The sequence below is a fragment of the Sorex araneus genome, chromosome 7 (assembly GCF_027595985.1).
Source record: "Sorex araneus isolate mSorAra2 chromosome 7, mSorAra2.pri, whole genome shotgun sequence".
NCBI classification, from domain to species: Eukaryota; Metazoa; Chordata; class Mammalia; order Eulipotyphla; family Soricidae; genus Sorex; species Sorex araneus.
The window spans coordinates 24,393,859-24,421,047 of NC_073308.1; the positions used below are offsets into that span (position 1 = coordinate 24,393,859).

A 27,189-nucleotide genomic window follows, 5' to 3' on the forward strand; every position below is an offset into this window, starting at 1 on the left:
AATAACCCCTGTGCATTGCTGGGTGTGGCCCAAAAAAGCAAAAAGAAAAATACAGCATTTTATTAGTCAAAATAGTTATTCACTTTCAAGTAATTATTACTACTTGATTAAGATATATGCATTTGTTTATATAATCTTGTCAAAATCACTTTAATTATGCTACAGTTGAACTAAAATAGATTGCATACTTCCTAAGAAGTGACTATGTGAAAATGAGAAGGACAAACATTAATGGATTTTGAAATAAGGTGGTAGATGACAGAGAACTGAAAACTGTGAATACTTCATAGAGAATGCATTTCACATTGAGAAAAGTGAAAATTGCTTATTTCTAAAATTCAGTGAGAATATTTGGATTTTTTTATTGTACAAATACAACATATTAAAATTTTTCAAGTGACTGAATTACATGGCAGTATTTATAAACCATATAGTCCTTAGCTTAGTCTAAAAGTAAAACTATGAGACTATCTTCATTATTTTAAAACTATTCAGGATATGTATCATATATTTTTCTTTGTTACCAAGAAAGAATGTTTTCTAAATTAATCACAAGATACAATTTCCCAATTCAAAATAAGACTTACAAATACAAAAGTATTTTTATTTCTATTTTAGTAAGTTTTTAAAAGTCTTGCACATTCAGTATCTTTTGACTTAACCTGACGTTGTTGATAATGGAAAGTATCTTTTCCATTGTAAAATGACAGATACAAATGCATTATCTATTGCTCATAAAATGAATTTTGATCCAATTTTAAAAATATATGATTAAATGGGCATATTCTGCTCTCTTTTTCAATGAACTTATCCTGCCAAAATAATTCTCACTTTCTAGAAATCCTGACTTTCCATGAAGATGCCCTGTGCAAGGAGAAGGCTTAAGTGCAGGAAAGAGAATGGCTTAAGAGGATGTAGAGGACATAGAGTCGTACTCAGACTGGCTGAGTACTTACCTGAGTCATACTCAGACTGACTGAAGGTACCTAGGTTTATGCCAAAGACTGATGGGACCAGAACACTAGCAACTGAACTTCCACATGACCCAGCAGTCCCACCTTTGAATACACCCTGAGTTCAAACATACAATGCGGAAAAGGCCTCTGCACACCTCTGCTCATTGTTCATTGTCACACTATTCCTAGAAGCCCAAATCTGGAAATGACCAAGAACCCAAGAACAGATGACTGCATAAGGAAACTATGATACACAAACACAATGGAATATAACTGGGTTGTAAAGAAAGATAAAGTCAAGCAATTCTGATAAGAGGATGGATCTGGAGGGTATCATGTTGAGTAAAATTAGTCAGAGGGAGAGGGACAGGCACAGAATGATCTCTTGCATAGTTGGGACATACAGAAACTCCATACAGGAGCAACAAGTGCCCAAGGCAATAGGAAGGAAGAGTGGAAGAAATTCTCTTCAGTTGGCTGCTTGCCACTGGGTCTGTGGTAGCACTCAGCAGTACGGGAAGATGTTAGAAGGGGACCCATTTGGACAATGGTGGAGGTAAAATGTGCCCGCTCTGGAGGTGGGCTGGGTGAAGAGAGGGGATATTGGTGGAGAGAAGTGAACACTGATTAAGGGATTGGTGTTGGAACATGCATGCCTGAAATTTAATAATGAATACCTGAATACTTTGTAACTGAGATTCACGATGATTAAAATTAAAATCAGAATGCCCAGAAGGGTATAGAGAGAGACAGAGACAGAGACAGAGACAGAGACAGAGAGAGAGAAGAGAGAGAGAGGCATCTGACATAGAGTCAGGTTGGGGGAAGGCAAACTGGTTACCTTGGTGGTGGGAAATGTACACTGATGAAGGCAAAATAGGAACAGGTGGTGGATCACTGTATGACTGAAATACTGAAATAGAATATGAACAACTTTGTAACTGTGTATTTCAGTGATTCAATAAAATAAAATGAAATAATATAAATAAAATCTTTTGAATAAGACTGTCTAGACTAGTCTCCACAATTATAGAGATGAGGCGCTGGGTACATTTTAAATTATTGTAAATATTTTTGTTGCTACACACAAAATATGTTCTCCTCATCTTTTTGAGTCTTTTATCCTTTGTAAGTGATCCTGAATCCAAATCCGATACTTTGTAATAGATAAATTTTCTCTTGTAAGGAAGAGTATTATAAGAAAATTTTAAGGAAACCCTAACCATTTTAAACTTTCTCTCTCTTTTTTTCATTCTTTTGTCCCCTTGGCATTTCTGTATTCAGAATACATGCACACTTTCCTGTCAGTATTTGCCATCTATTGTATTATAATAAAATATATTAGAAAAACACTCATAAAATATATTCCATAGCTAAAAATCAATACATCCCAGGAGTGCAATCTTTTCCAAGATTGATTCTTTAAATTGAGTAGCTTATTTTAGATATTTAAGCAGTGATGGAGTTTAGATATCATTATCCAAAATAGAAACAGGCTGAATTACTATATTGATAAATAGCTAGAAGTTATAAGATGAAATAAATAGGGAAAATGACATATATTGAACGAAGTTTCTTATAATTTATTCTCTCCTATAGGAAGATAATTCAATCACTGGCTTTATCTATTATAAAATATTCCATTAGAGGCTTCAGATATGCTATCCCAAGTTTTATGTCTATGCCAATAATATGATGTACTAAATAACTCTTGTGGAAAAAAAGTCATTTTTCATGTATTTTCCTTCCATCGTTTTAACATTGGTAGTGAGTATTTTACACTCAGGTTGTTTTGAAAAATGGTTAAATTCACTTGAAGATCTAGTTACTTAGGAAGCTTATGGTGCAAAATGCTTTTTGTTTAAAATATTTGCTTATATACATGACATATTCAAAATGTATCATAGTTTTTCCTTAGTCAATAAAGAGGAGAAGAGAAAGTGTGTGCCGTGCATGTTTGTGTGTGTGTGTGTGTGTGTGTGTGTGTGTGTGAGAGAGAGAGAGAGAGAGAGAGAGGTGAGTGAAAGATAATTTGCTCAAGCTGAGTTTTATGAAGTCTCACTTTCTTCAAAATGAACTGATATAATTTTACATTCAAACAGGTAAAGTATTTGAAGCTAAAATATATTTAACAGTAACAAAAATGTTTAGTGTAAACACAAGAACAATACTTTTTAAAGTGCCTAATTTCATCCCTCATATGCATATTAACAGTAACTAGTTTATATCCTTAAGCTACTTAAATAAGTTCCTGCATTTCAGCTGAATTATTAACATTATACCACAGAGTTACAGAACGAAAGTATTACATTTAAGGAAGAAAAATAATTTCAACAGCATTTATACACACTAAATAAATATATGAGATACTCAGAGATTATAGGTGAGGGAGATTAGAATTCTCATTCATCACCCCTATTATGAGCATATCTGATCATAGTGATAATGTAGAAAAAAATCATGAACACCATTGGTGGGAATGTATATTGGTGTATCTTCTAGGTATAATATGAAGATTTCTTAAAAAAATAAACAAAGAATGGAATTATAACATGATCTAAACACAGTATGATCCTAGGCATTTTTCTGAAGGACATGAAAGCACTATTTTGAAAAGACTTGCACCTCTGTGCTCACTGTATAGTCAGTCCTGATAGCCAAAACCTAGAATCAACCTAATGCCCCTAAATAGATGAATAGATAACAGAGATACTCTGGTATATATACTCAAAGGAACATTGTTCTGCCATTTCAAAATTTGAGATCACAACTTTTGGTAGAAAATAGAACAAGCTCGCAGTGATTACGCTGAATGAAGTAAGTAAAAGACAATTACCAGATGGTCTCACTCATATGTGAAGTATAAATAGCTAAAGCAAAGTAACTAGCAAAAAGCAGTGAAATTAACTCCTTAAGTCAGTTAAAACTATCCTGGTCACTGAAGGGAAAGAAGTGGAATGAACAGGTGGAAAGGTATTTGGTGGAGGGATGGCACTGCAATTAGGAATTTGGGGGTGGTGATGAATACATCCAGATGTTTAGCTATAGCTCTTACATTCTACAAAGTTATAAATAAATGGGAAGAAATGCAATGCTTAAGCAAGACTTCTCAATTATGGAATAAAATTTGAGAGAACATATTGTCATCATTGACATAATCAAGTTGAAGGAGTGATTTAATCCCGCAAAGGTTAGGAAGATGATTTACATAAAATGAATGTTACAAAATAATCTCTAATAGTAAGATTAAAGCCAGAAATTTTTGTCCAAAAATAAGTATGTCATAAAGTCACACATCGAAGGAACTAGGAACAAAAACACCCCTAAAAACCCTTTGATGTTTTATTAAAAAAAAAAAATGGGATAGGACCTCCACAGTGTTTTTCTAAGGGTCTGGAATCCATTCAGCAGTGAGGCTTGGCCCATCAGTGCAGGATCTGACTGATGCTGTGGTCCTCCTTGGATAAAGGGTGCTTTGGAGGGTCATGAGGTACGGGAACTGCTCTCAGAGACTGTTGCATGCCATCATGCACTGTTTCTAATTCTTTAAACTCTCTCATTGGCCCAGTACATTCTCATTGACTCTACCTTTCCTTTGTTCCACATTTTTATATTCAGGGAATATATCAGATGTTCTGAAATTCTTTCTTTTTCTTACTTTTGTTTATGTTACTTTAGAATTTATTGCATACAAAGATTGACATAAGTGAATCCATTTTTAAATGGTACCACAGTTTTCAATACAGAAAAGAAAAAAGAAAAACCCTTAACTGATTTCACTATAATTGGGTTAGGCCTTTGTAAAGGGCCAAACACTTAACATCCTTAGGAGCAAATAAGAGACTCTCCTCTGCTAACGGACCGAAAAAGTTTTACCTTCTATTTCTGACTCTACTTGATCATTATCATCTGCTTCCTCATTCTTCTTTTATCTTTTTCCCTATAAAATAACCCTGATTTTTTCAACTCCTCCAGACATGTTTGATTTGAAGCTTCCATTACTCGTCTTTAAATTTTGATACTTTGATCTCATAAATACACTTTGCCTTTTTAATGTTCTCTGTATGGTTAAATGAACAACTTTACCAGGCAGCTGCATCTTCCACGGAGCCAGTTTTCATAATTACCAGGGTATTTCCACACTGATAGGCTGTGATACTATAATAGTAGGGAGGTACTGCATGTCTAGATAAAGTCAGAACATTGTGTCACGAACACCTTCCTACATTTATAGTAGTATCATGGCATAGTCTACTTTCTTAAAAGAAATTGTACTAGAGAAACAGTACAGCAGGTAGGACACTTGCCTTGTATGCAACTGACTTGGTTTCGATCACAGGCACCATATATAGTTATCCAAGCCCACCCAGGAGTAAGCCCTGAGCACTACCAGGTTTGTAACTGAAAAGGGGTCCTGGACTTTTCAGAAGTCCTGGACAAACTCGTCAGTGCTGGACTGCAGTGGACTAGGAAAATTACACCTTAGTGCCCTTGAGCTATCTTCTCACGCCTGCTTATCATTTCAAAGTGTCAGGACTGGTGAAATAGGAAATTAGGATTTGAGAGCAGGTTTCTCTGATCCCTTTGTCTCATCATTTTATCATTATTTATTTATAGTAAAGGTAATGAAAAATTGTCTGTAATCATGACTAGCCTTCTCAGCTGGTCTGCTCCACCTCACCGCCTCTCCATGGCTTCCTTTTGTTGCTCTTTGGGGCTATCTAGTTTGTTTCCTCAGTGTATCAGGAAACTCCTCCTTTTTTGCCTGCCTGTGCTTGCTCCCTGAATTTTGTTCAAGTCCTGATTGGACTGGAGCTATAGCACAGCGGGTAGGGTAACACATGCAGGAGGCTGACCTGGGTTAAATTCTTCCATCCCTCTAGGAGAGCCCAGCAAGCTACCAAGAGTATCCCGCCCACATGCCAGATCCTGGCAAGCCACCTGTAGCAAGCTACCCGGTGAACACCACAGTGCTACAGTGCAGTGCCTGATTTTCTCTAATCTGAATCTTTATTTGTGAATTAATCCATTTGTTTCTCTAGTTTGGATTCTTTTATTTGGTCTTTTTCTGGAATTTGATCTCAATTATACTCCGTATATATATCATAAGCTAGTGACATTTACTTAGTGAACTGGACAACCTCAGCCTGCTAAGAAAAGTATACTTTCACATATCTGTTCATTTAACAAGTTTGATGAGAAACTATTTTCCCCAAGCCCTTTTGTATCCCCAGGGGCTGGAATGATCATAGATGTAGGCAAGACACCTGTTTTCTACAAAAATAAGCAGGAGAGACAGATGACAAACACAAAAACAAATAAAATAAACTCACACAGTGCATACTATGAAGAATGCAAATGAGATCCTAAACAATAAGGCTAATTGGCTGTGCACTCCACAGTCTTTCTGGTCAGAAAGTCATGTAAAGTTTCTCTGAGAAAGCAATAATTGGGCAGATAAAAGTAGAACATGATAAGAATAGAGGAAAGATAAAGTATAAAGTCTGAGATGAAATCAGGAAACTCCTCTTCAACAAGATCTTCAGATCATGTTTCACCAATCATAGTGAGGTATTTCGATTTTAAGTCCCAAGTTTTAATTGAAATAGCATGAAATAGGGTCTTCATTCAGTTTTGGTTTTCGTTGTTATTTTGTTGGCTTGCTTGCTTGAACTTCTTTGTGGAGTGAAATTTAGCATTCATGAGAAACATGGTACTACTTGGCTCAGGGTAATTGGGTTAGAAGTAAGGAAAGAAGTTTCGTTTGTGTTTTAGTTTGTAGTGCTCATGCTAGCAGAGCTGTTCGGGAAACTCCAGTGAGACATGTGGACAGTCAGGACTGAGTGTACAAGAATGAAAAGTCTCATTTTCTGGACTGGTGATAAAGAGTAGGCAGCTTTCCCTGAAACACTGGTGCAATCAACCTGCCTGTCTGGGGCAACCTGACTCAGTAACTAGGAAAAAAGCAATATCTCTGCTCTAAATGGCTCTCCTAGCTAACAGATTTCAGTGCTGCTCATTAGAGGAAAGAATTGTGCCCATTTCTAAACAGAATGGTTGGACATTATTTGAAGCCTGATACTAAAACTAAATATTAAGGATAGTGGGATATTTAGAATTTTGGGAAAATGCCTTACATATTTTGCAGTTACACGTTAATTCCCCAAATGTCATCTAACATATCTTAAATTCTGATTTTGGAGGGGATGTACATACCCAGTAGTGCCCAGGGGCTTACTCCTGGCTCTGCAGTCAGGAATCATTCTTGGTAGGGCTCAGGAGACTATTGGGGTGCAGGGATGGAACTTGTGTCAGTCATGTGCAAGACAAGTGACCTACCCACTACACTGTCTTTCCAGTCTCTTAAAATGTTAAATTTTATATTACCACAATAAAAATATTCAATTGCCTTAAATCATATCTTTATTTAAAATAAAATAAAAACCTGAGATAGATATATAATCAACCTCTATTTTCACAGTTGCAACATAATTTGTGCTTTGATATAATGATCTTTCCATATAATGATCATGCATGTGGGAAATATTAAAATAGTGACCAAATTTATTTTAGTTTTTCAACATTTAATCCAGGAAAACTGAAATGTTCTCTATGACTTTCCATAGTCATGTTTTAAATGAAATTTTATAATTATCTTATATGACTGAATAACAAATCTACCTGAATTTTATGATGCGACTTTAGATTTTGAATTATTTTCAAGCACAAGTATTGTGCTCATTTTCTTTTTTGTCATTTTTCTTATGGGGTCCACACCTGGCTATCTTAGGGCTTTCTTCTAGTTCAGTGATGACTGTTGAGGATTAAGGACCACATCCGATGCAAGGGGTTGAACCTGGGACAATTGTGTGCAAGGTCGCATGCAAGCTCACACACATCCTACCCACTATATTATTGCTCTGGCACTGGCATTGTGCTGATTTTCTACTTAACATCAGAAATAGCATACAAGGCACTTAATGATAACTCAATAAACAAGCACTGAAAATTCACAGTTGAAATCTAAAATTGCTCAAACTTCAGCTATACATATTAACTGAGATTTTGCCCTGACTTACACAGTTTTATGCACAGATACACACAGGCACAAATATTTTCAAAGAGTCATACCTCCCAGAGTAGCAGATAGCAAGAAATGTGTCCCATATTTCTTGATAAGATTTTCTGTAATTTGTTGAAGGGTAGGTCGACGTCCCAAAAGTCTTATGTTGCGGAAGAATTCGGGGGCAAGAGGCAGAGGGGAGCCAAGGAAATTTCTTCTCTCAACTGCAAGGTTATTTACTTTCCAGCGGCCAAACTCCCTGAAAAGCAAATTTATTTTATTCATAAATACAAAAACTGTCTGAACGTTTTCATTTGAAAAGTGTACTTGGTAGTTTAGAAGAGGTCACTATATTACAATAATCCTTGCTTGGAAAATACATCATGTGATTTGAACAGGAGAAGAAATATTTATAATTAATTTATCTAAGAGCAAATATTCTAACACCACGTCAAATAAAGAAAAAATAAGCATCTCAAAGAAAATATCTTCCACTTCTTTTCCTGCCTCTCCCTTCCAAGAAAGCTGCATCCATAAAAAAATGATTTCATTAGACACCAAGTATAAATGTAGTATTATTAAAAAAGAAGAAAAAACACAAAGGTAATAATTTATCATTTTCCAAGGGAAATTATAAAACAATTTATTTTCATAATTCTAATTGTATTTTCTCTATTCAATTTAATGTGAGGACTTATAAGTCCCCCATTTTTTTTAGAAATCACCCTTTATTAATATTAGTTTTCTTTACTGTCTTCTCAAAGCCTATTCTGTAACTAAAGACAAGAACCCAGACTGTGGGCGAACATTGGTGCTAATTTATTTTCTTTCTTATAGCACAGCCTTGCTTCAACCTGAGAACCAGTGCTCAGAAAATCCAGGTGACAGGATTAACCTCCAGAGAGACTAATGGCTGCTTTAGAGAGACTGGGAGGATTTTAGTATTTAGGTTATGTACATGTATGTCCACAAAATAGACATATTAAGCATTGTGAATAAAATATTTAAAACAGCATATGTAAGTTTTAGTATGGCGTGACATAGCAATTGGTATTAAGTAATATGGTGCTCCTGAGAAATTATCTTCAAAGTTTAAATTTTTTATTAATTCTACAAGTTACAGTCTTAACCTCAATGTCTTGATTTTTCTGATGCATGGAAAAAAGATAATTTCATCAAATAAAATTAACTTGAAGCTTGAACTGTGGTATATCTTTTTTCAAGGGTTTAAGTGTAAAATGTATCAACTCATATGGGTATTCTTAGAGTTTCGTATGTGAGTTTCTATATTAGATTTTTTTAATTTATGTAATCAAGAATGCACCTTCATGGGTGAGATTTTCTGTATTATATATATATATATATATATATATATATATATATATATATATATATAGCCCAGCAAGCTTCTGAGAGTATCCCGCCTGCACAGCAGAGCCTGGCAAGCTACCAGTGGTGTATTTGATATTCGAAAAACAGTAACAATAGGTTTCATTCCCCTGACCTTGTAAAAGCCTCCAGTCATTGGGAAAGATGAGTAAGGAGAGGCTGCTAAAATCTCAGGGCTGGGAGGAATGGAGACATTACTGGTGCCCTCTCGAGTAAATCAACGAACAACGGGATGACAGTGATGCAATGATAGAATGATCAATTTTATATAAATTGTACATATGAATAAATATCAGGAGAGTCAATTCTAGGTTTTCTTCTCATTAATTTTTAGTATGGAATGTTACTTTAGGTCTAATTCAGGTGCAGGGGCTATGCTAATCTTCTGTCTCTTTCTGTTTTGCACCATTTTAAACAGTGCAAAAGCAAGCACACTTTTGTTTCTTTATCACTGTATTACTATTTCTTTATAATAATTTTAAATAGAAAAATGCATGATCTCTTCCAATGTAAGTATTCACAACTTCTCGATTTTTCTCTTAAATATGACAAGACATGATAAGAAAGAGCTATAGCAAATTTGCTATTTTCTCAAACCAGTTTATATATAACAAAACAGCTGACCCATTTGCATGTAAATTTCTGTACTAATGGAATGATTGCCAGAAAGCTCACGTTAAGTAATTTAGATCACAATCATGAAATCCCATTAATCATCGATTTCTTGAGCAGGCTCAGTAACCTCGCCATTTGTCCTATCCCTGAGATCTTAGAAGTCTCTCTCGACTTGGCTGTCCCAACGATGTCGCACTGGAGGCTCTTTCAGGGTCAGGGGAATGGGATCCAGCTTGTTACTGGATTTAGCATATGAATACACCATGGGAAGCTTGCAAGGCTGTCCCATATGGGCAGGAAACTCTCAGAAGCTTGCCAGTTTCTCCCAGAGGGAGAAGTAGGCTACAAGATATGGCGCGGCCGAAAAGCAGACTCGTGCTTCTGGGAGCTTGCTTTTAAGTCTCTGGATGTTGGCCATTGATGGGTTTACACACACCTGGGCTCTTCTGCTGGTACCTTCATGCATGAGGCCCATCCGAACATGTGGAGAGGGGCCTCGAGCATGGCTGTAGCTAGGTTCCAGTGGTCTTTGACCAGCGAAGCTCTGCTCGGGATGGGGAGGGAAGCTGGAACCCATCCTCTCCGAGGGGCCCCGGGGAAGACAGCCAGGCATGCGGGCAAGAGACTCCCTGCCATTTAAGTAATTTAGATGACTGTAAGAAAATTTCTGACCACAGAGTCTCAACTTATATTGGGGTCAAAAGTGTACAGTTTTATGACTATGTGGAGGCTTTCAAATGATTGTATGTGCCAAGTCACAAGTCATAGCTTATTTAGCACAACTATTTTACTCAGGTTGCCTTTTATATGAATGTGACTATTTTATTTGGTCTGAATTGAAAGATACTTTCTTTTTCCTTGGATGAGCACCCTTAAAGGAGGGTGATGTGATGGCCCTTAAAGAGAACTTCCTGTGCATTTTTTTCCCCTCAGTCTGCTTATTCTGATTAGTTTTTGCTCTCAGTTCACCTCCAAACACTTCAGTTGAGCAAAAACACCGAGCTATCTTTCTTGTCTAATTTTCATATAACAACCAAGAATTAGGGACAAAGCCTTTGGGGATGGCATCAAATTAATCCTAAAATAGAAATAAATGTAACATGCTGAGGACAAACAAGTAAGTAAATGAAAAATGGACCCACAATTGTTAGTGACTGCAGGAAATTATATTATTATTATTATCATTATTATTATTATTATTATTATTATTATTATTATTGGGTCACACCAGCAATGTTCAGGGCTTCCTCCTGGCTCTGCACTCAGGAATTACTCCTGGAGGTGTTTGGGGGACCATACGGGATGCTGGGAATCAACCCTGGGTCGGCTGCATGCAAGGCAAATGCACTCCTGACTGTGCTATCACTCTAGCCCCAGGATATTATTTTCTTAATTTCAAGAGATTTATGTGAAATTCTTCTAGTTTTTTCTCATATTTTTATATAAAGAATAAAATGAAATTCTCTACTTTCTATTGTGTATGTGCATGTGCAGTTCCTTTATATACAGGCTGACTTGAGAGTTGAGTTTTTTCCCGTTTCTAGAACATGTATCTTCTTATAATTCCTAAAACTCTTTCATAAAATCTAGAAAGAAGGTACTGAAATATTTCTGAAGGATGTTGATAAGAGCACTTTAAATAAATAAATTATCTTTAAGCAGCACTACACTCTGAGAAATAAATGAGTAAATGAGAATATAGTGTCGTTTTCCTGGCAACGGGGTAAGATTACATTTATTATGTCCATAGTCAGTATGGTAACGTAGCTTACTCTGACTGAGAAACTGTTTCAGAACTCTTAGCCTGGACTATTGGATGGACAAGTGAATAAAGTGAAAATACACTTACCATACAAATCTACTGGGACTGCAGGGGTACAAATTGGTTCATTTGGTTACATTCTTATAATATAATCTAGTATTAAACCTTTACAGTTGAAGACCTCCGAAAGCCAGCTACAGTCATGCTCAAGGCCACTCTCCACACGTTCCGATGGGCCTCATGCAAAAAGGAACTGGCAGAGGAACCCAGGTGTGTGGGACCCAGGGCTGAGATCCCTAAATTGGCTAGGATTGAGACTGGGCCTTCTCAACCTCCAGTAGTTTGGCAGCCACACCCACGAACTGCCCCCAGCACCATGTCATCCCACCCATAGCCAACATCCAGAGACTATAAGATTACGCTCTGGGAAGCTATGACATCTAATTGCCTTATTCTCCTTCTTAGAGAACCTGACAAGCTACCAAGAATCTATTGCCCCACGGGGGAGCCTTGCAGCTCCTCATGGTATATTCATATCCCAAATACAGTAAAATATATACACATACCTCTCGGAGAGCCCGGGAAGCTACCGAGAGTATCCTGCCGGCATGGCAGAGCCTGGCGAGCTACCCGTGGCGTATTCAATATGCCAAAAACAATAACAATTAGAACTCATTCCCCTGACCCTGAAAGAACCTCCAATCATTGGGAAAGATGAGTAAGGAGAGGCTGTTAAAATATCAGGGCTGAGTGTAATAGAGACGTTACTGGTGCCCACTCAAGTAAATCGACCAGCAATGGGATGACAGTGACAGTGACAGTATTAAACCTAGCATATTGACTTGAGGGTGACTTAAGAAGGCAGTAATGAACAACATGGCTGCACAAAAATTGTAATGTTACAGTTGTTGTTTATTTAAAATTCCTGAAGATGAGATTTACTTAGTTCTAAATTGATACTGTATTAACTACCATTTTGAAAATAAAACAATGGAATACTGAAAGCAAAATAGGCTGACGGGTATGGTTGTCATAATGAGAGCAGCTTGGCTAAAATTATCTCGAAATTATATGTGCATACATTATATTTATATTAATAAGTCATCATTGCATGTCACCAAATTCTATATTCTATATCTATGAAAAACATAGTGAAATCTTCAAAAGACATAAAAATCTCATTATAGTCTTAAAGACTTTAAATAAAATTGGTGAAATTATTAGAGATTAATATAATTCTGTATTTTTAGAAATATTGTTATTTTGTAAAGCACACAAATGAGCTACAGCTAGTCCGGACAAAATATTACTTTGCAAACACATAGTTGTTTTTTATTCTTTTGGCTCTATGAGTCTCTATAAATTGATTAGAACTAAAGGTTTGCTTGCTAAAACTTCTGACTTATGTCTGTTGTGCCCAACAGCATGTACTTTAAAAAAGTATTTATTATAGTTATATCACAAATAAAAGTTAATATAACAACAATAAACACCATTTAAACAATGGTCACATTATTTAAAAATTGTCATTATCCTTTTCTATTTACATTTGAATTCTATGTAGTAATTATTAAATGGCTTTTGTAGATATCATTTCATTGATATCATGGAATAAGAAATAAACTAAATGAATATTTAAATGTACACTATGAATTTAAAGTGTACTAGATGCTAGGACTTTTTAAATACACATATATAGTGAGTTCCTTAAAAATGTACAATGTACCACTACTGATTTTGTTTTTGATCAATATAAAAGAAAAAGCAATACCAAAAATAGATTGAGAAAATCAGATGATGCAGGTATTGAAAAACACTTAATTTTAACTTCTAATTTTCACTAAATTTACTTTTATAACACCCTGAAAGCTATTATTGCATTACTTTTTTAACAATGATACATTTGCCGACTTATCATTTCAATTATACCAATATGCATTAAAATGTGCAGACACAACACACTATTAAGACCAAGTGTATTACCTAAGTACTGAGCTAGTGTGAGTAAATCAACATGTGAATCATAAACGAACTTGCCAATCTTTAATGGCAATAACTTAATTGCATCTTTAAAATCATACTTATCTTAAGAAACGCTGCTAATAACTTATACTGCTTCCCCATAATTCAATTTTGTGTGTTAGATATAAAATAGGTTCTTTTAATGATCTTTCCTTATAGCTCCCACATCTCACAAATGATGCTATTTTCCATTTGACCAGTAAAAGGAAAATGTTCCTAATGACCTGGATGTAGCTCTGAAACTAGTGTTTTAAAAGCAGCTGCATGCTAAGCAGTTGGCAGGTTAAGGAATCTATTCCCTTTCGACTTCCTGCTGCTTGATACACTAATTCTTTAAAACAAACCCCCTCCCAAAAAAGAAAAAGAAAAGAAAGGAAAAAAAAGAACCAACATTAAGCAGGTTTTTAATTCTTGCAAGATGTTTTTGGAGGAGGGTACTCATTTTCCAGAATGAATCTCTGCAAATTAAATATTGCAAGAAAAGCATAATCACACATAAACAGTAAAATGTTTACATGCAATGTTTCTGAGGCTATTAATTACTGTTATACTAGAATGGACCACCAAACTAAGAGTGGATTAGACAAATTTGCATAATTTCAATAAAGCATTAGATCCCATTGCCAGTAATGAAGCAAGAATAGCCTCTCTCTATCCCCTCTTGAATGAGTACTGGAATAAAATAGATGGAAGTAGGTTACTGAGAAATTTTACAGGGCTGGAATTGGTGGTGATAAGGAATACGGATTTCTAATGCTTTAAATATATAAAGATTTAAGGTCACAAATTATTTAACTTAGTTTTATCTAGTTTTAATTTTCTATACTTTAGGAATTTTATTATAATTTCAGGAAAATGTCTTAGATTCCATTATCAAATATCTGTTATTATACCTAAAGGTCATTTAATAGAAATATGATACTACTACACATTTATAACCATGAATCTGTGGAGTATCTGTAAGTTTACCACCCCAGCATAATTATTTAATCTAAACAGATGTTAGTCGAAGTAAAATATTAATATTTTATTCATAATATTCTAACTCGAGAGAAGAATACCAAGTGAGAGGCTTTCTCTCTAAATTTTAAAAATACAATTTTAAATCTGCTGTAAATATTTTCAAATAATTATAAAGATTCTGAAAACTCAGTGCCTTCATCTATTCATCATTCTTAGTGTGAAAACTATATTTCATGTTAGAATTTACAAACCTTTGAAATTTTGAATACACATAGCATATTAAGTAAGGTTTAATTTTGATCCTTTCCAATTGCTGTTCTTCCCTGATAAAACTTACAAAATGGAAGTTGGCAGTCACACCATATTATTATTATTTCTATTTATTAAGATTATTATAGTTGATGTAATATGATTTATGATTTATGGTTTACTTTTAGTATACAGCATTACCACACTTTACCACCTCTGAAGTACCTAAAGACCTATAACACTGTACCTATTTAATTTCTAACCCACCTCTTTCTTCCCATTCATCCCAACCCCCCTATACTTCTTGGTAATCTGAGTTCAATATATAAAGGACAAGTGTTCGTCATTGTTAAAACTTTCTATTCTTTTGTTCTGGTTCTCTATTCACCACAGATGAGTGAGATTATCTTGTGTTTGTACTTCGTTCTCACATTCATTTTATTTCACATGAGACCCTCCAGTTTTATCCAACTTATAGTGAACCATATGATTCTATCCCTTATTGTAGTTGTATCCTGCTTCATTATGTTTGTATGCCACCTCTTCTTCATTCATCAATCTACTGTTGTATATTTGAGTAGGTTCCATATCATGCATACCACATTATTGCCATATGAATGTTGATCTAATTTTACCACTTGCCTCTGTTGACACCCGAAAACCACAGGGCTCCTGCAAGAGTGAGATTCATCACTAAATCACACTTCTACTAACTAAAGAAAAAATTATAGAAGTTTCAAAATTGAGGTTATTTATAATTCAAATAAGATGGAAAACACTTCTCTTTTATGGAAGCAAACAAACTTAGCAAAAAAAAAAGTTATATGTGTATATATATGTGTGTACATATACATATATATAGAGAGAGAGAGAAAGAGAGAGATTGATGTATTGATCTGTTGGGTTGTGTCAGATTTTGTCAGAAATTTGGAAAGATCATAAGACTGTAAAGAAAATGCTATTTGGGCAGAATCTCCTGCACCCGCACAGAGAATATATTGAAAACACCACAAATATATATTTATCTTTACATGAGAACCACTTTAGAATCTTCTGCCCCTTTGCCTCACGGGGGCACCCTTGGAGGGGGGCGGGTTGAGTTTCCCTCCCAGCCCCAAGCAGAGCCCTGGCAGCCTACAACCTCCAGAACTCAGCCACAGCCATGCTCATGGCCACTCTCCACACGCTCAGATGAGCCTCAGCCATGAAGGAACCAACAGAGGAACCCAGGTATGTAGGACCCATGGCTGAGATCTCAAAGCCTGCTCGAATCAGGACTAGGCCTCCTCCACCCAGATCCCCAGTTTTCCAGTACTTGGCAGTCACACCCACAAACTGCCCCTGGCACCAAGTAATCTCATCAGCAGCGAAGACCCAGAGACTATAAAACAAAGCTCCCAGAAGTGATGCAATTTTCCCTGGAGCATGAGGCCACATTGGCCAGATTCAAGGTCATGTGACCTCTTATACTCTAGCCCACTGATGTACCTAAAGCAGCACACATGTGTTTGGTTTTAACATACCTGCCTGTATTCTCTTATATTCAGGCGTAAAGTGCCCCGGAATGAAATCAACAACCTTTACAGACTTCCTACTTATCATGGTGGGAAAATGCTCGCTGGTTGAGTGGGTGTTTGAATATTATCTGTAATTTCATTGTGAAACACTTTATAAAAATAAAATGTATAAAAATCGCAAAAAAAGAAAATGCTATTTGTTGAGATTGAAGATGGAGAATAAACCATTAGTTTAGTTTTAGGGGTTGGGGCATACCCAGCAGTTCTCAGGGCTGACTCCTTGTACTGTGCTCAGTGATCACTCCTGGCGGGGCTTGGGAGACAATATGTGCTGCCAAGGACCAAACCTGGGTTGACTGCATGCGAAGCAAGCTCCCTACCCGCTGTACTATCACTACAACTCTAAACCAAGATTTCTTCATACCAGGTTGAAAGATGGAAGGGAAATGCACATGTTTTGCATAAAAGAAGTCAGGGTCCAGTGTCTGTCTCTCATAGTCCCCAAGTAGCCTGCCAAAAGATCCCTAGGCAAGACATGGAAAGCCTCTGAGACCAACGGTGTGTGCACCCACCATCAAATAAATAATAACAACAAACTTTCTACCATACAATTTAGTAGCACATAATATAGAAAAACAGAGAGGCAGTCACATTATCTCCACATTTATTTTTAAATGATTTATATATATGCCTATTTCAATATACCCTATTTTTAAGTTGAATGTATTTTTTTAAACATTTTTGTATAAGAAGAAACATGGAGGCTTATTATGCTTTTAAATGAAAAATTGTAGTTGCTGTCAAACATACTTTTTAAAAATTACCACATTGTACAAATGCAATATAAATAAATTTTTTGTAATATAGAAATAAACCCAAACCAATTATAACAAAAGCAAAAAGAAATTGCTACTATATGATGTTGTGATTTACTCCTGACATTTGAAACATTCCTTATATCTCGCGGTGCTTAGACTTCTATTACCACATGTTTAAGCCATAGCCATTAGAAATAAAAAGTATAGGATTATAGTCTCTCTATAGAAAAAACTTTAATAATTAGATATTACTTAACTACATGCAAATGCTCATGCAAATATTTCCACAAATATATATATAAAATATGCAGCTTCCATTTATTAAATTGCACTACACATTCTCACTAGAACACAATATTAATTATGGTTATAATAAAATTTCTAAAGGTATATACTGTTTTTTGCACAAATAAACTTTTTTCAAAAATGTGTTTGGTATTTTCACTATTAATTTGTATATGTAACACACACTGGTTTAGTATTAATTTACAAAGTGACTTACTGAAATCTAAAATGACCATAACCCTCCAAATATATCCCTAAGTTCTTTCTCATTAAAAAAAATTGTATTGAATCACCATAAGATATAGTTACAGGGGCTGGAGCAATAACACAGTGGGTAAGGCATTTGCCTTGCACAAAGCCAACCCGAGTGCCATTCCCAGCATCCCATACTGTACCTTGAGCATTGCCTGTGGTAATTATTGAGTGCAGAGCCAGGAGTAACCCCATGCATCGCTGAGTATGACCCAAAAAGCAAAAATTAAAAAATAAAATAAAATAAAAGGGGAGGCTAGAGCAATAGCACAGCGGATATGGCATTTGCCTTGCACAAGGTCCACCCAGGTTCAATTCCCAGCATGCCATATGGTCCCCCAAGCATGGCCAGGAGTAATTACTGAGTGCATGAGCCAGGAGTAACCCTTATGCATGCCAGGTGTGGCTCCATAAAAAAAAAGATAAACAGTTGCAAAGATGTTCAAGATTGAGTTTCAGTGAAAGTATATACTTTACTAGTGTTTTTAATGGTAACAACTGGAGAGAAATGCAAATTTAAAATGGTAACTGTAGCACTGTAGCACTGTCATCTCTTTGCTCATGGATTTGCTCCAGTGGGCATCAGTAACATCTCCATTGTGAGACTTATTGTTACTGTTTTTGGCATATCAGTCAGATACACCACAGGTAGCTTGCCAGGCTCTGCCATGCAGGCGGGATACTCTCTGTAGCTTGCCGGATTCTCCAAGAGGGACAGAGGAATCTAACCTGGGTTGGCCGTGCAAGGCAAACACCCTACCCACTGTGTTATCGCTCCAGCAAGATGGTAACATGGTAACATCTAACATCTAACATAAATCATTAGGGCTGGACCTGTGGTTCAAGTCACAGAACACATACTTTTCATGCCCAAGGTCCTCAATTTGATCCCAGAAAAAAAACATAGCCCTGTGCACCACTGGTAACTGACCGGGTGCTCCCCACATACCAACTGAAGCATTCCCAACCCCTTCCAAACACCACAGAGTAGAACCCCACAATAACAGGCACAAAAATATAGCAGAGTTGTCATGTCACCAACACATATATAGGAAATATATATATAGGGAATTTAAAGCATTATTATCTACCAGTGGGTGACATAATAGTTCTAATAATTAAATAAAACATTAATTTTCAAATTCTGAGAATTAGTAGCAGATGGAAATTAAAATGTTAAGTTTAATGGAAGAACTATACCTGGAAAATTCCCAGAAATTCATTGAAATGAACTGTTATAGAAATATTAATGATTTGATACCTATAAAAACATATGTTAAATGTCCTAATGATTCTTCAAGTGATATTCTAAGAAAAGAATGTTCTATTGGAAAGAACTCAGGTGAAGTTAGAAATGGTGCATATGTGAATTTGAAGATGACCACGCCTTTTTTGAAGCTGATCTATTCAGAAGTCTGTAATAAGGTAATAACAGATATAATAGTTAATGGACTAGTAGGGAAGGATTAAATAGAAAGTAAATGCTAAGAAATAGAGACACATTTTCATGTAATTATTAAATTAAGATTGAAAAACAATGAAGTTTTAACACCACAAATCAGAGCCATAAATCAGATGTTTACTTTCATTATTCAGTTTTGAATGAAATTATATCAGGTATTGTAATAAGAAGCATTGTTTATTCTGCTTTGAATTTAGTTAACTATTTTATAAATTAGATATTAGAACTCTTCTGAAAGAACTAGGTCAATTAAAAGTTACTAAAGCTAGAAGAGCAGATGGCACTGAATTCAGGCAACTAAAATTAACTACCCTGGGTTCGGCTCATTCTCATTATTCAATTATTCATGTATATATGTGAAAATCTGGCAAATTGGAAAATTGCCGGTAATTTGCCCCATCAATGGAAGATGACTCAGTTCCCCTAATTATAGACTTAGACACAAAATGTGTCCTTTTCTTCCCTTAGGTATTTAAAACACAACAGACTTTATAATAAAAATTTAGCAATAAAAAGAAAATCACAGATAATTCGATTTTTCCTTACAGATAATTTAATTTTTCTCAAGTAAACATTCATATGAAAATTACCAACTCATTTATTAGAAAAATAACAATGGGCTTTGGACACGAGCAGTTCCCGGAGAGGCCCCCAGACTGGGATGGGAGCCCCTGGCCCATTCGCCGCCAGCGGGGTGGGCTTTCTCTCTCAACTCTTCCTTACTGGGCGCAGCAAAGCAAAAGCCGGTTTTTGAACACAGAATTCAGGTAACAGCGGGATGTCCAGGTGATCCCAGAGGGCGGGCTTGCCAGTCCCGCCCCTTACCGATATTTAAGCACAGCACCACGTGGGCTCGGCCTTTTCTGCTGCCCTACAGCTCAACCCTGGCTGCAACTGAGCTACTTTGGAGAGGCCCCCAGACTGGGATGGGAGCCCCTGGCCCATTCACCGCTAGCGGGGCAGGGTTTTTCTCTCCAGGCTTCTCCATATGAGCACCACAAAAGGGAAGTAAAAGCTCGCAGGGATGCAAATACTGGCAGAATTTTCCCTGGACTTCATACAAAAAAATAAACAAAACCAAAACCGCGCAGCCGCAATAGCGGCCGCGCAACCTATTATATCTTTATTGTCAGCAATGTGAAAGGGTTCCTTTTTAGCAGGTCTGACTGTGGGGGTTAACTCCAAACAATAATACTGAGTTTTTTGTTGAAATATAGAAGGTAATCAAAGTAGCAATCATTTCTCTAGACTGTAAAATAAACCATAGCCCCACGCTGGCCTACAAGAGGAAATATCATCCTTTCTCGGTTTTTTCCCTTTTCTGGGAGAAACACAGTGTGGCGTCCACCATATTATGAGGTCCATGAAGCACGAACTTAGAGGCGTGGGAATGGGGGGGGGAATTGAAATTAAAAAAAAAAATTATGTACTTGGAACAGCAGGACACTTGGGGAGTCTCGGGCCAATACTAGTGCATGCTCCACCGAGATTTGACCCGAGTGGCCACACTCTTGTGCGGCCTCATTGCTGCAGATCAACCAGAATCCGGAGGAACTACTTATGGTTCCAGAAACTGCTTGCAGCCATGTCTCTGGACTGTGAACTAAGCCATTAGCCCCATGCTGGCCGAGGACAGGAAATATCTCTTTTTCTCCTCGGGCGGTGTGGTGTCAGCCCTAATATGAGGACTATTTATTAAGCAGGCATGAACTTGGTGACGAGGAAAGGAGGGGGAAAAAAAACTCTATGTACGTAACAGTGGAACTTCATATCTCTCCAGTCTCAGCAATGGAAAACTAAGTATCAAATGCTTCATTGGCAGTAGGGCTGTCTTTCTTGGGGGAAAACTCCAACAATAGTGAGTTTTGTGTTGAATTATGGAAAGTAATCAAGGTAAAGAGAAAATGAAGTGAAATTTATCAATTACGCAGGCGGGGATGGGGTTGGGGGGGTGGGTGTTGGGAGGTAGACTGGGGTCTTTGGTGGTGGAATATGGGCACGAGTGAAGGGACGGGTGTTTGAGTATTGCATAACCGAGACATAAGTCTGAGAACTTTGTAACTTTCCACATGGTGATTCAATAAAATAAATTTAAAAAAAAGAAAAATAACAATAAGTGTTAATTATAATATAAGGGAAAGTACTATAAAAATTGAAACGTTCATAGACAAGAAATCCTGTGCTAATATATTTTTTAACTAATTTTATGAATGCGAATGAAGAACCATCGAATATTCCTATTTTTCCTGTTCTATAAACTGAAACATAGGAACTTTAAAGATTTATATTTTTAAGATTCCTAATTTCCCCCTTTATACTTGTATAATTATAAGAATTTTTCACACTTAAAATTTTCAAAGTTGGGACTGGAGCAATAGCACAGCGGGTAAGGCGTTTGCCTTGCACACGGCCGACCAGGGTTCGATTCCCAGCATCCTATATCGTCCCCTGAGCACCACCAGGAGTAATTCCCGAGTGCAGAGCCAAGAGTAACCCCTGTGCATCGCCGGGTGTGACCCAAAAAGAAAACAAAAATTTCAAAGTTAAGTATATCTCTAGATAGCTAGTATATGAATCTTACTACTATTATTTTGTATAGTATTTATTACTATACAAAAATACCATTATATGGCATTGTATAGTATGTGAATCTTACTACCATTATTTTGTTTAGGTCTTGAGGGGACATGCTCATCCTGGTTTCCTGTTGAGTTGCTTTTCAAGGACTCTGTACTCTTGTTTTTAGGAGACCCACACTCAATAGGTGCTCAGGGCTTACTCCTGACTCTGCCCAGGCATTATTCCTGGTGGGTCTTGGGGAGACCATCTGGGGTGCTAGGGATACAACCTAGTTGCCTGTGTGCAAAGCACAAGCCCTGCCAACAGTATTATCTCTCCAGGCCTTGCTATAAAAAATATATATTTGGGGAAACAATATCCAACCGATACTCAGTGAAAATGATGACTACAAACAACTATAAATGTGTATCTCTTCCCTGACTGAAAGTTCTTATGAGTTCTCTAAACACCTATGAGTATCATTAACTTTTAATATAAGATGTGAATTAAGAATAGTCAAGTTAGGATTATTCTCTTATTACAACAATTTATAATTAAGCTGTGCTCAGTAGAACTACTATGGGGCCACAGAGAGTTGAGCTCCGGGACTACTCCTGGCTTAGTGCTCACTGAATGTTCCTGGTACTGCTCGGGCACTCTGGTGCCAGGAGTTGAACCTAACTGGCATCCTATATGCAAACCACATGTTTAGTGCACTGAGCTCTCTCTCTGGAGGGAGTACAATTATTTTGTGAACCAGAAACGCAATTGATAGCATTTGAGCAGGGGACTGAGGTCATTAAGATTGAAGAGTGAATAGAACAGAAGGTCGTCGTATAGCACTATGGCTGCAAAGCATTCCTGGATTAAAACAAACCATTTAGGAGATGACTGAGGCATTTTGGTTGTGAGAATCCTGTGGTAAATGATAACATTTGCAGTAAGAAAAGACAAAAAAGGCAAGAGACTTATACAATTTGTGGAGAATGGCACCTGTATGAAATGCAACAATCTTCATGCACTTTCCTCTAAGAAAACTTTTATGTCTCATTTTTAGCAGATTACTTATAACAGCACTACACTGTAGCACTGTTGTCCCATTGTACATAGATTTGCTTGAGTGGGCACCAGTAATGTGTCCATTGTGACACTTGTTGTTACTGTTTTAGGCATATCGAATATGCTACAGGTAGCTTGCCAGGCTCTGCCGTGCAGGCAGGATATTCTTGATAGCTGCCGGGCTCTCCGAGAGGGATGGAGGAATTGAACCTGGGTTGGCTAAGTGCAAGGCAAACACCTTACCTGCTGTGCTATAGCTCCAGTGCAATCAATACAAAATAAATTATTTGGGTTCCACTTTGGGTGTAGGATTTGGGGTTAGGGATGGAAATATAGTGGTAGGAAGGTGTAATGGTGGTGGGATTGGTTCTCAAATATTAAATGTAATTAAATATTGTGAATAACTTAAAAAAATAAAATTAAAAACTAAACGCCCCCAAAAAACATGAACATTGCATAATTATAAATATATGACCTAAACCAAGTAATAAAAATAAAATAATATTAGTATCTGTGCAAAATTTTAAAAAGACAAGAAAAGGAGTTTGTTAGGAATCCAAACAGTTTTTGTTTAAAATTTATATGTAAAATGTCCTAATGAAAATATACATTGCCTTTTCAAGCAGTAATAATATTATGTTTGGGCGAGGGACAGGATCCAAGATTGGATGACAGTGCTCTGGTCATGATCTTTATCAAATTGATCCATTTACACCAAAGTTAATTAACCAAAGTTAATTTCTCTGTATTCTGTATTGGAAAAATAGGTATTGTGCTTTTTGTAAATGCTCACTTACCTTGGACAAATAGTCAAAATTTTCAAAACACTTAGAGTTAGATACAATATTCAGGTTAAGAGATCAGGTCAGGAGAAAAAGTTACATAAATGTTGCTTCTCAGAAGTACTTGGGCAATTAAGATGCATAAAATTCATTAAATGTTTGTTTTTTGTTCCTTGGGTTTTTTTTAAGGATTTATGGCTTGAGCAATAGTATAGGAGGTAGGTGCTTGCTTTGCAAGTGGCTGACAGAATTTAATATCTGGAACCAGATATGGACCCCTGACTGATCCCTGAGTACAGAAGCAGAAACAATCCTTGAGCACTGCCAAGTGAGGTGAAAAGAGCAAACAATAAAAAATATTTTTTAGATACCAAAACACCTGGTTCGTAGGATTTTCAAATGACTTATAACATCATAAAATAACATACTACTTCTATCTTTAGCATTGTTCCTATTAAGCCTTAGTTGACAATACAAATTGCAATTTGGCCATACCAATTTCCCAAGAAATGTTTTGTTTCCGTGAAAATGTATAGTATTCAGGATAAAAGATTATTTGAAGAGCTGAGTCTTTCTGAAACCTAAGTATTGTATGGCCTAATATTTTTGAAATATAATAATCTTCTTACAATTCAATAAAAACAGAAATAAATAAAACGAACTAATTATAAAATTTAGAAAATACTTGAATAGGCGGGGCTGGAGCAATAGCACAGTGGGTAGGGCCTTGCACGTGGCCGACCCAGGTTTGATTTCCAGTATCCCATATGGTCCCCTGAGCACCACAAGGAGTAATTCCTGAATGCAGAGCCAGGATCAATCCCTGGCTCTGCATTCAGGACCCAGGATCAGAGCTAGGTGTGACCCAAAATGCAAAAAAAAAAAAAAAACACATTTCTTCCCAAAAAACCTGCACGTATCCAACAATCATTCAAAAATGCTTAATATTAATAATAATTAAGGAAATATAATTCAAGTCCACAAAAAATATTACTTTAATATCGGTTAGACAGACTACTGTCTGGAAAGGATGGGAACTAATGGAAGAAAGAATGAGAGCAATATAGATGAATGGAGAAACAACATTAGTGTAAATGCAGAATGAAAATAATTCAGTGTTAAAGTGCACAGAACTCTAACAAAAAGCACAGCGATATATGTATAAAATTTCTTTTTACAAAATAAAAAGATTTCTGGAGATGAATTGTAATGGTTGTACATAAATGCGGTTATTACTACACTCTAACTGTACACTTAGAAATAGTCAAGATATTGGATACTGTTACATGTACTACACTATTACTTAAAAAAGGAATTTTTAGGGGGGTGATAATAAGAGTAGATAATAAAATGTTGGAGTTACGTTTCACATGTCTGAGTCCTAGGTTAGATCCCTGGCATTGTATGGATCTCTGATCACTGCCAAAAAGATCCACATATAGTAGTAGTAATAATAATAATAATAATACAAAAACGGACAAATAGTTCTTAAAAAGGAAATTTGATATTTTCTTATATTCATAACAAAATAAAACTTATGGAAAGTTTCATGTTAATTGTGTTGAGCCACCTAAGGATTTTGTTTTTACTATTATTATTCTGTATTTTATTATTTCAACAATATAATATATTACAGGCAAAGAATATATTAATTAAAATGGGACATTACTGCCAAATACTCATCTAAAAGGAAGTCTATTTTATTACTAGCACCTTTTGGTATTCATAAATTAATTCTATATGGTAAAATTACAACATATTTTTTTAAAAAGTAATTTTGCTGATGATACCTTTTTTACTCTCTTTAATTTATAATTTGCTAATCTGAAAATATAGCTGATAATTGTGAAAATAAAGCTAAATCTCAAAATAAACTTTTGAGTAAAATAAAATGTGCATTTTAAGTTAACATAGTGCATTTAATCTTAATCTTCTAGTTTGGGAGTATTGTGAATTTTACTAGTTTTAGAGAACAAAGTCCCTTCAGTGACATGAGCTATAAAACACAGAATAAACCTGGGATGAACCTTTAATTATGTAGATTTTCCACCTTGTTATTTTCATTTTCCATATGTAGGGGCTACCCTTTCATTGTTTAAGAAAGGTGCTGTTCTGGTTAAACTTCTTCTCTTTTTAAAATAGCAATATGTCAAAAGACAATAGGAAGGGTTGCCAAGAGGATGATATATTGAACACATTATGCATAGTTGATCACATGGGGCAAACATTTATCATATTCAGGTTTAGATAACCACTAAATATTCTGTGAATAATAATTTATAATTATTAGCAAGAAGATTAAATGGTTCTCATCACTGTATCACTGCCGTCTTGTTACTCATTCATTTATTCATGTGGGTGCCAGTAACATCTCCATTTGTCCCTGTAATGTTCAGGGTCGGGGGAATGAGACCCATTATTGTTACTGTTTTTTGTTTTGTTTTGTTTTGTTTTGTCTTTTTGCTTTTTGGGTCACACCCGGCAGTTGCACAGGGGACCTGGTTCTGCACTCAGGAATTACCCACTGGCAGTGCTCAGAGGACCATATGGGATGCTGGGAATAGAACCCTGGTCAGCCGCGTGCAAGGTAAACGCTCTACCCGCTGTGCTATTTCTCCAGCCCTATTGTTCCTATTTTTGCCATATCGAATATGACACCAGAAAGTTGCCAGGCTCTACCATACAAGATTCTTCATAACTCTCTTCCAGGGTTTGTTTTATAGTCTCTGGATCTTGGTTGTTCATGAGATTACATGGCGCCAGGGGCAGTTTGTGGGTGTGAGTGCCAACCTGCTGGAAAACTGGGGATCTGGATGGAAGAGGCCCAGTTCCAATCTGAGCAGGCTTGGAGATCTCAGTCATGGGTCCTGCATACCTGGGTTCCTCTGTCAGTTCCTTAACAGCTGAGGCTCATCCAAGCATGTAGAGAGTGGCCATGAGCATGGCTGTGGCTGGATTCTGGAGGTTTTCAGCTGCTGGGGCTCTGCTTGGGGTGGGGAGGGAACCTCAACCCGCCCCCCTCCAAGGGTGCCCCTGTGAAGACAGCCTGGCACAGGGGCAGAAGATTCTAAAGTGGTTCTCATGTAAAGATAAATATATATTTGTGGAGTTTTCAATATATTCTAATATGTTACTAATAATAGTTAAATACTACTCTTGCATGGTTTGCTAGTCAATATTCCTTACTAGAAGAAATATAAGGTATGTAAAAATACATAGCACTGTGTCTGACACTTATCATCTAAATGAGCTCTCTTAAAGGATTATGAAAAATATGTTTCTGCTTTTCTCATGATCTCTTTCCTTTGTTAATATTTCCTCAGCCCTCTTTTCTTTCTCTAGCCTAACTCAGAAATTATGAAATTATAAGTCATACTTCTGAGAATGCTGAAAGTCCTACTTATTCATCCACACTTCTTTACTACTCATCTTCTCC

The 27,189-nt window shown here is 36.3% G+C and overlaps 1 protein-coding gene across 5 annotated transcripts in view; it reads right to left on the reverse strand.

Annotated features, from left to right (window-relative positions):
* Positions 1-27,189, reverse strand: part of BRINP3 (BMP/retinoic acid inducible neural specific 3) — a 419,821-nt gene that overhangs the window by 216,915 nt on the left and 175,717 nt on the right. For all 5 annotated transcript variants that reach the window (XM_055144368.1, XM_055144369.1, XM_055144371.1 and 2 more), the window contains exon 3: positions 8,088-8,278. In XM_055144368.1, coding sequence (XP_055000343.1) covers positions 8,088-8,278 — 191 coding nt within the window. The remainder of the gene's footprint in view (positions 1-8,087; positions 8,279-27,189) is intronic.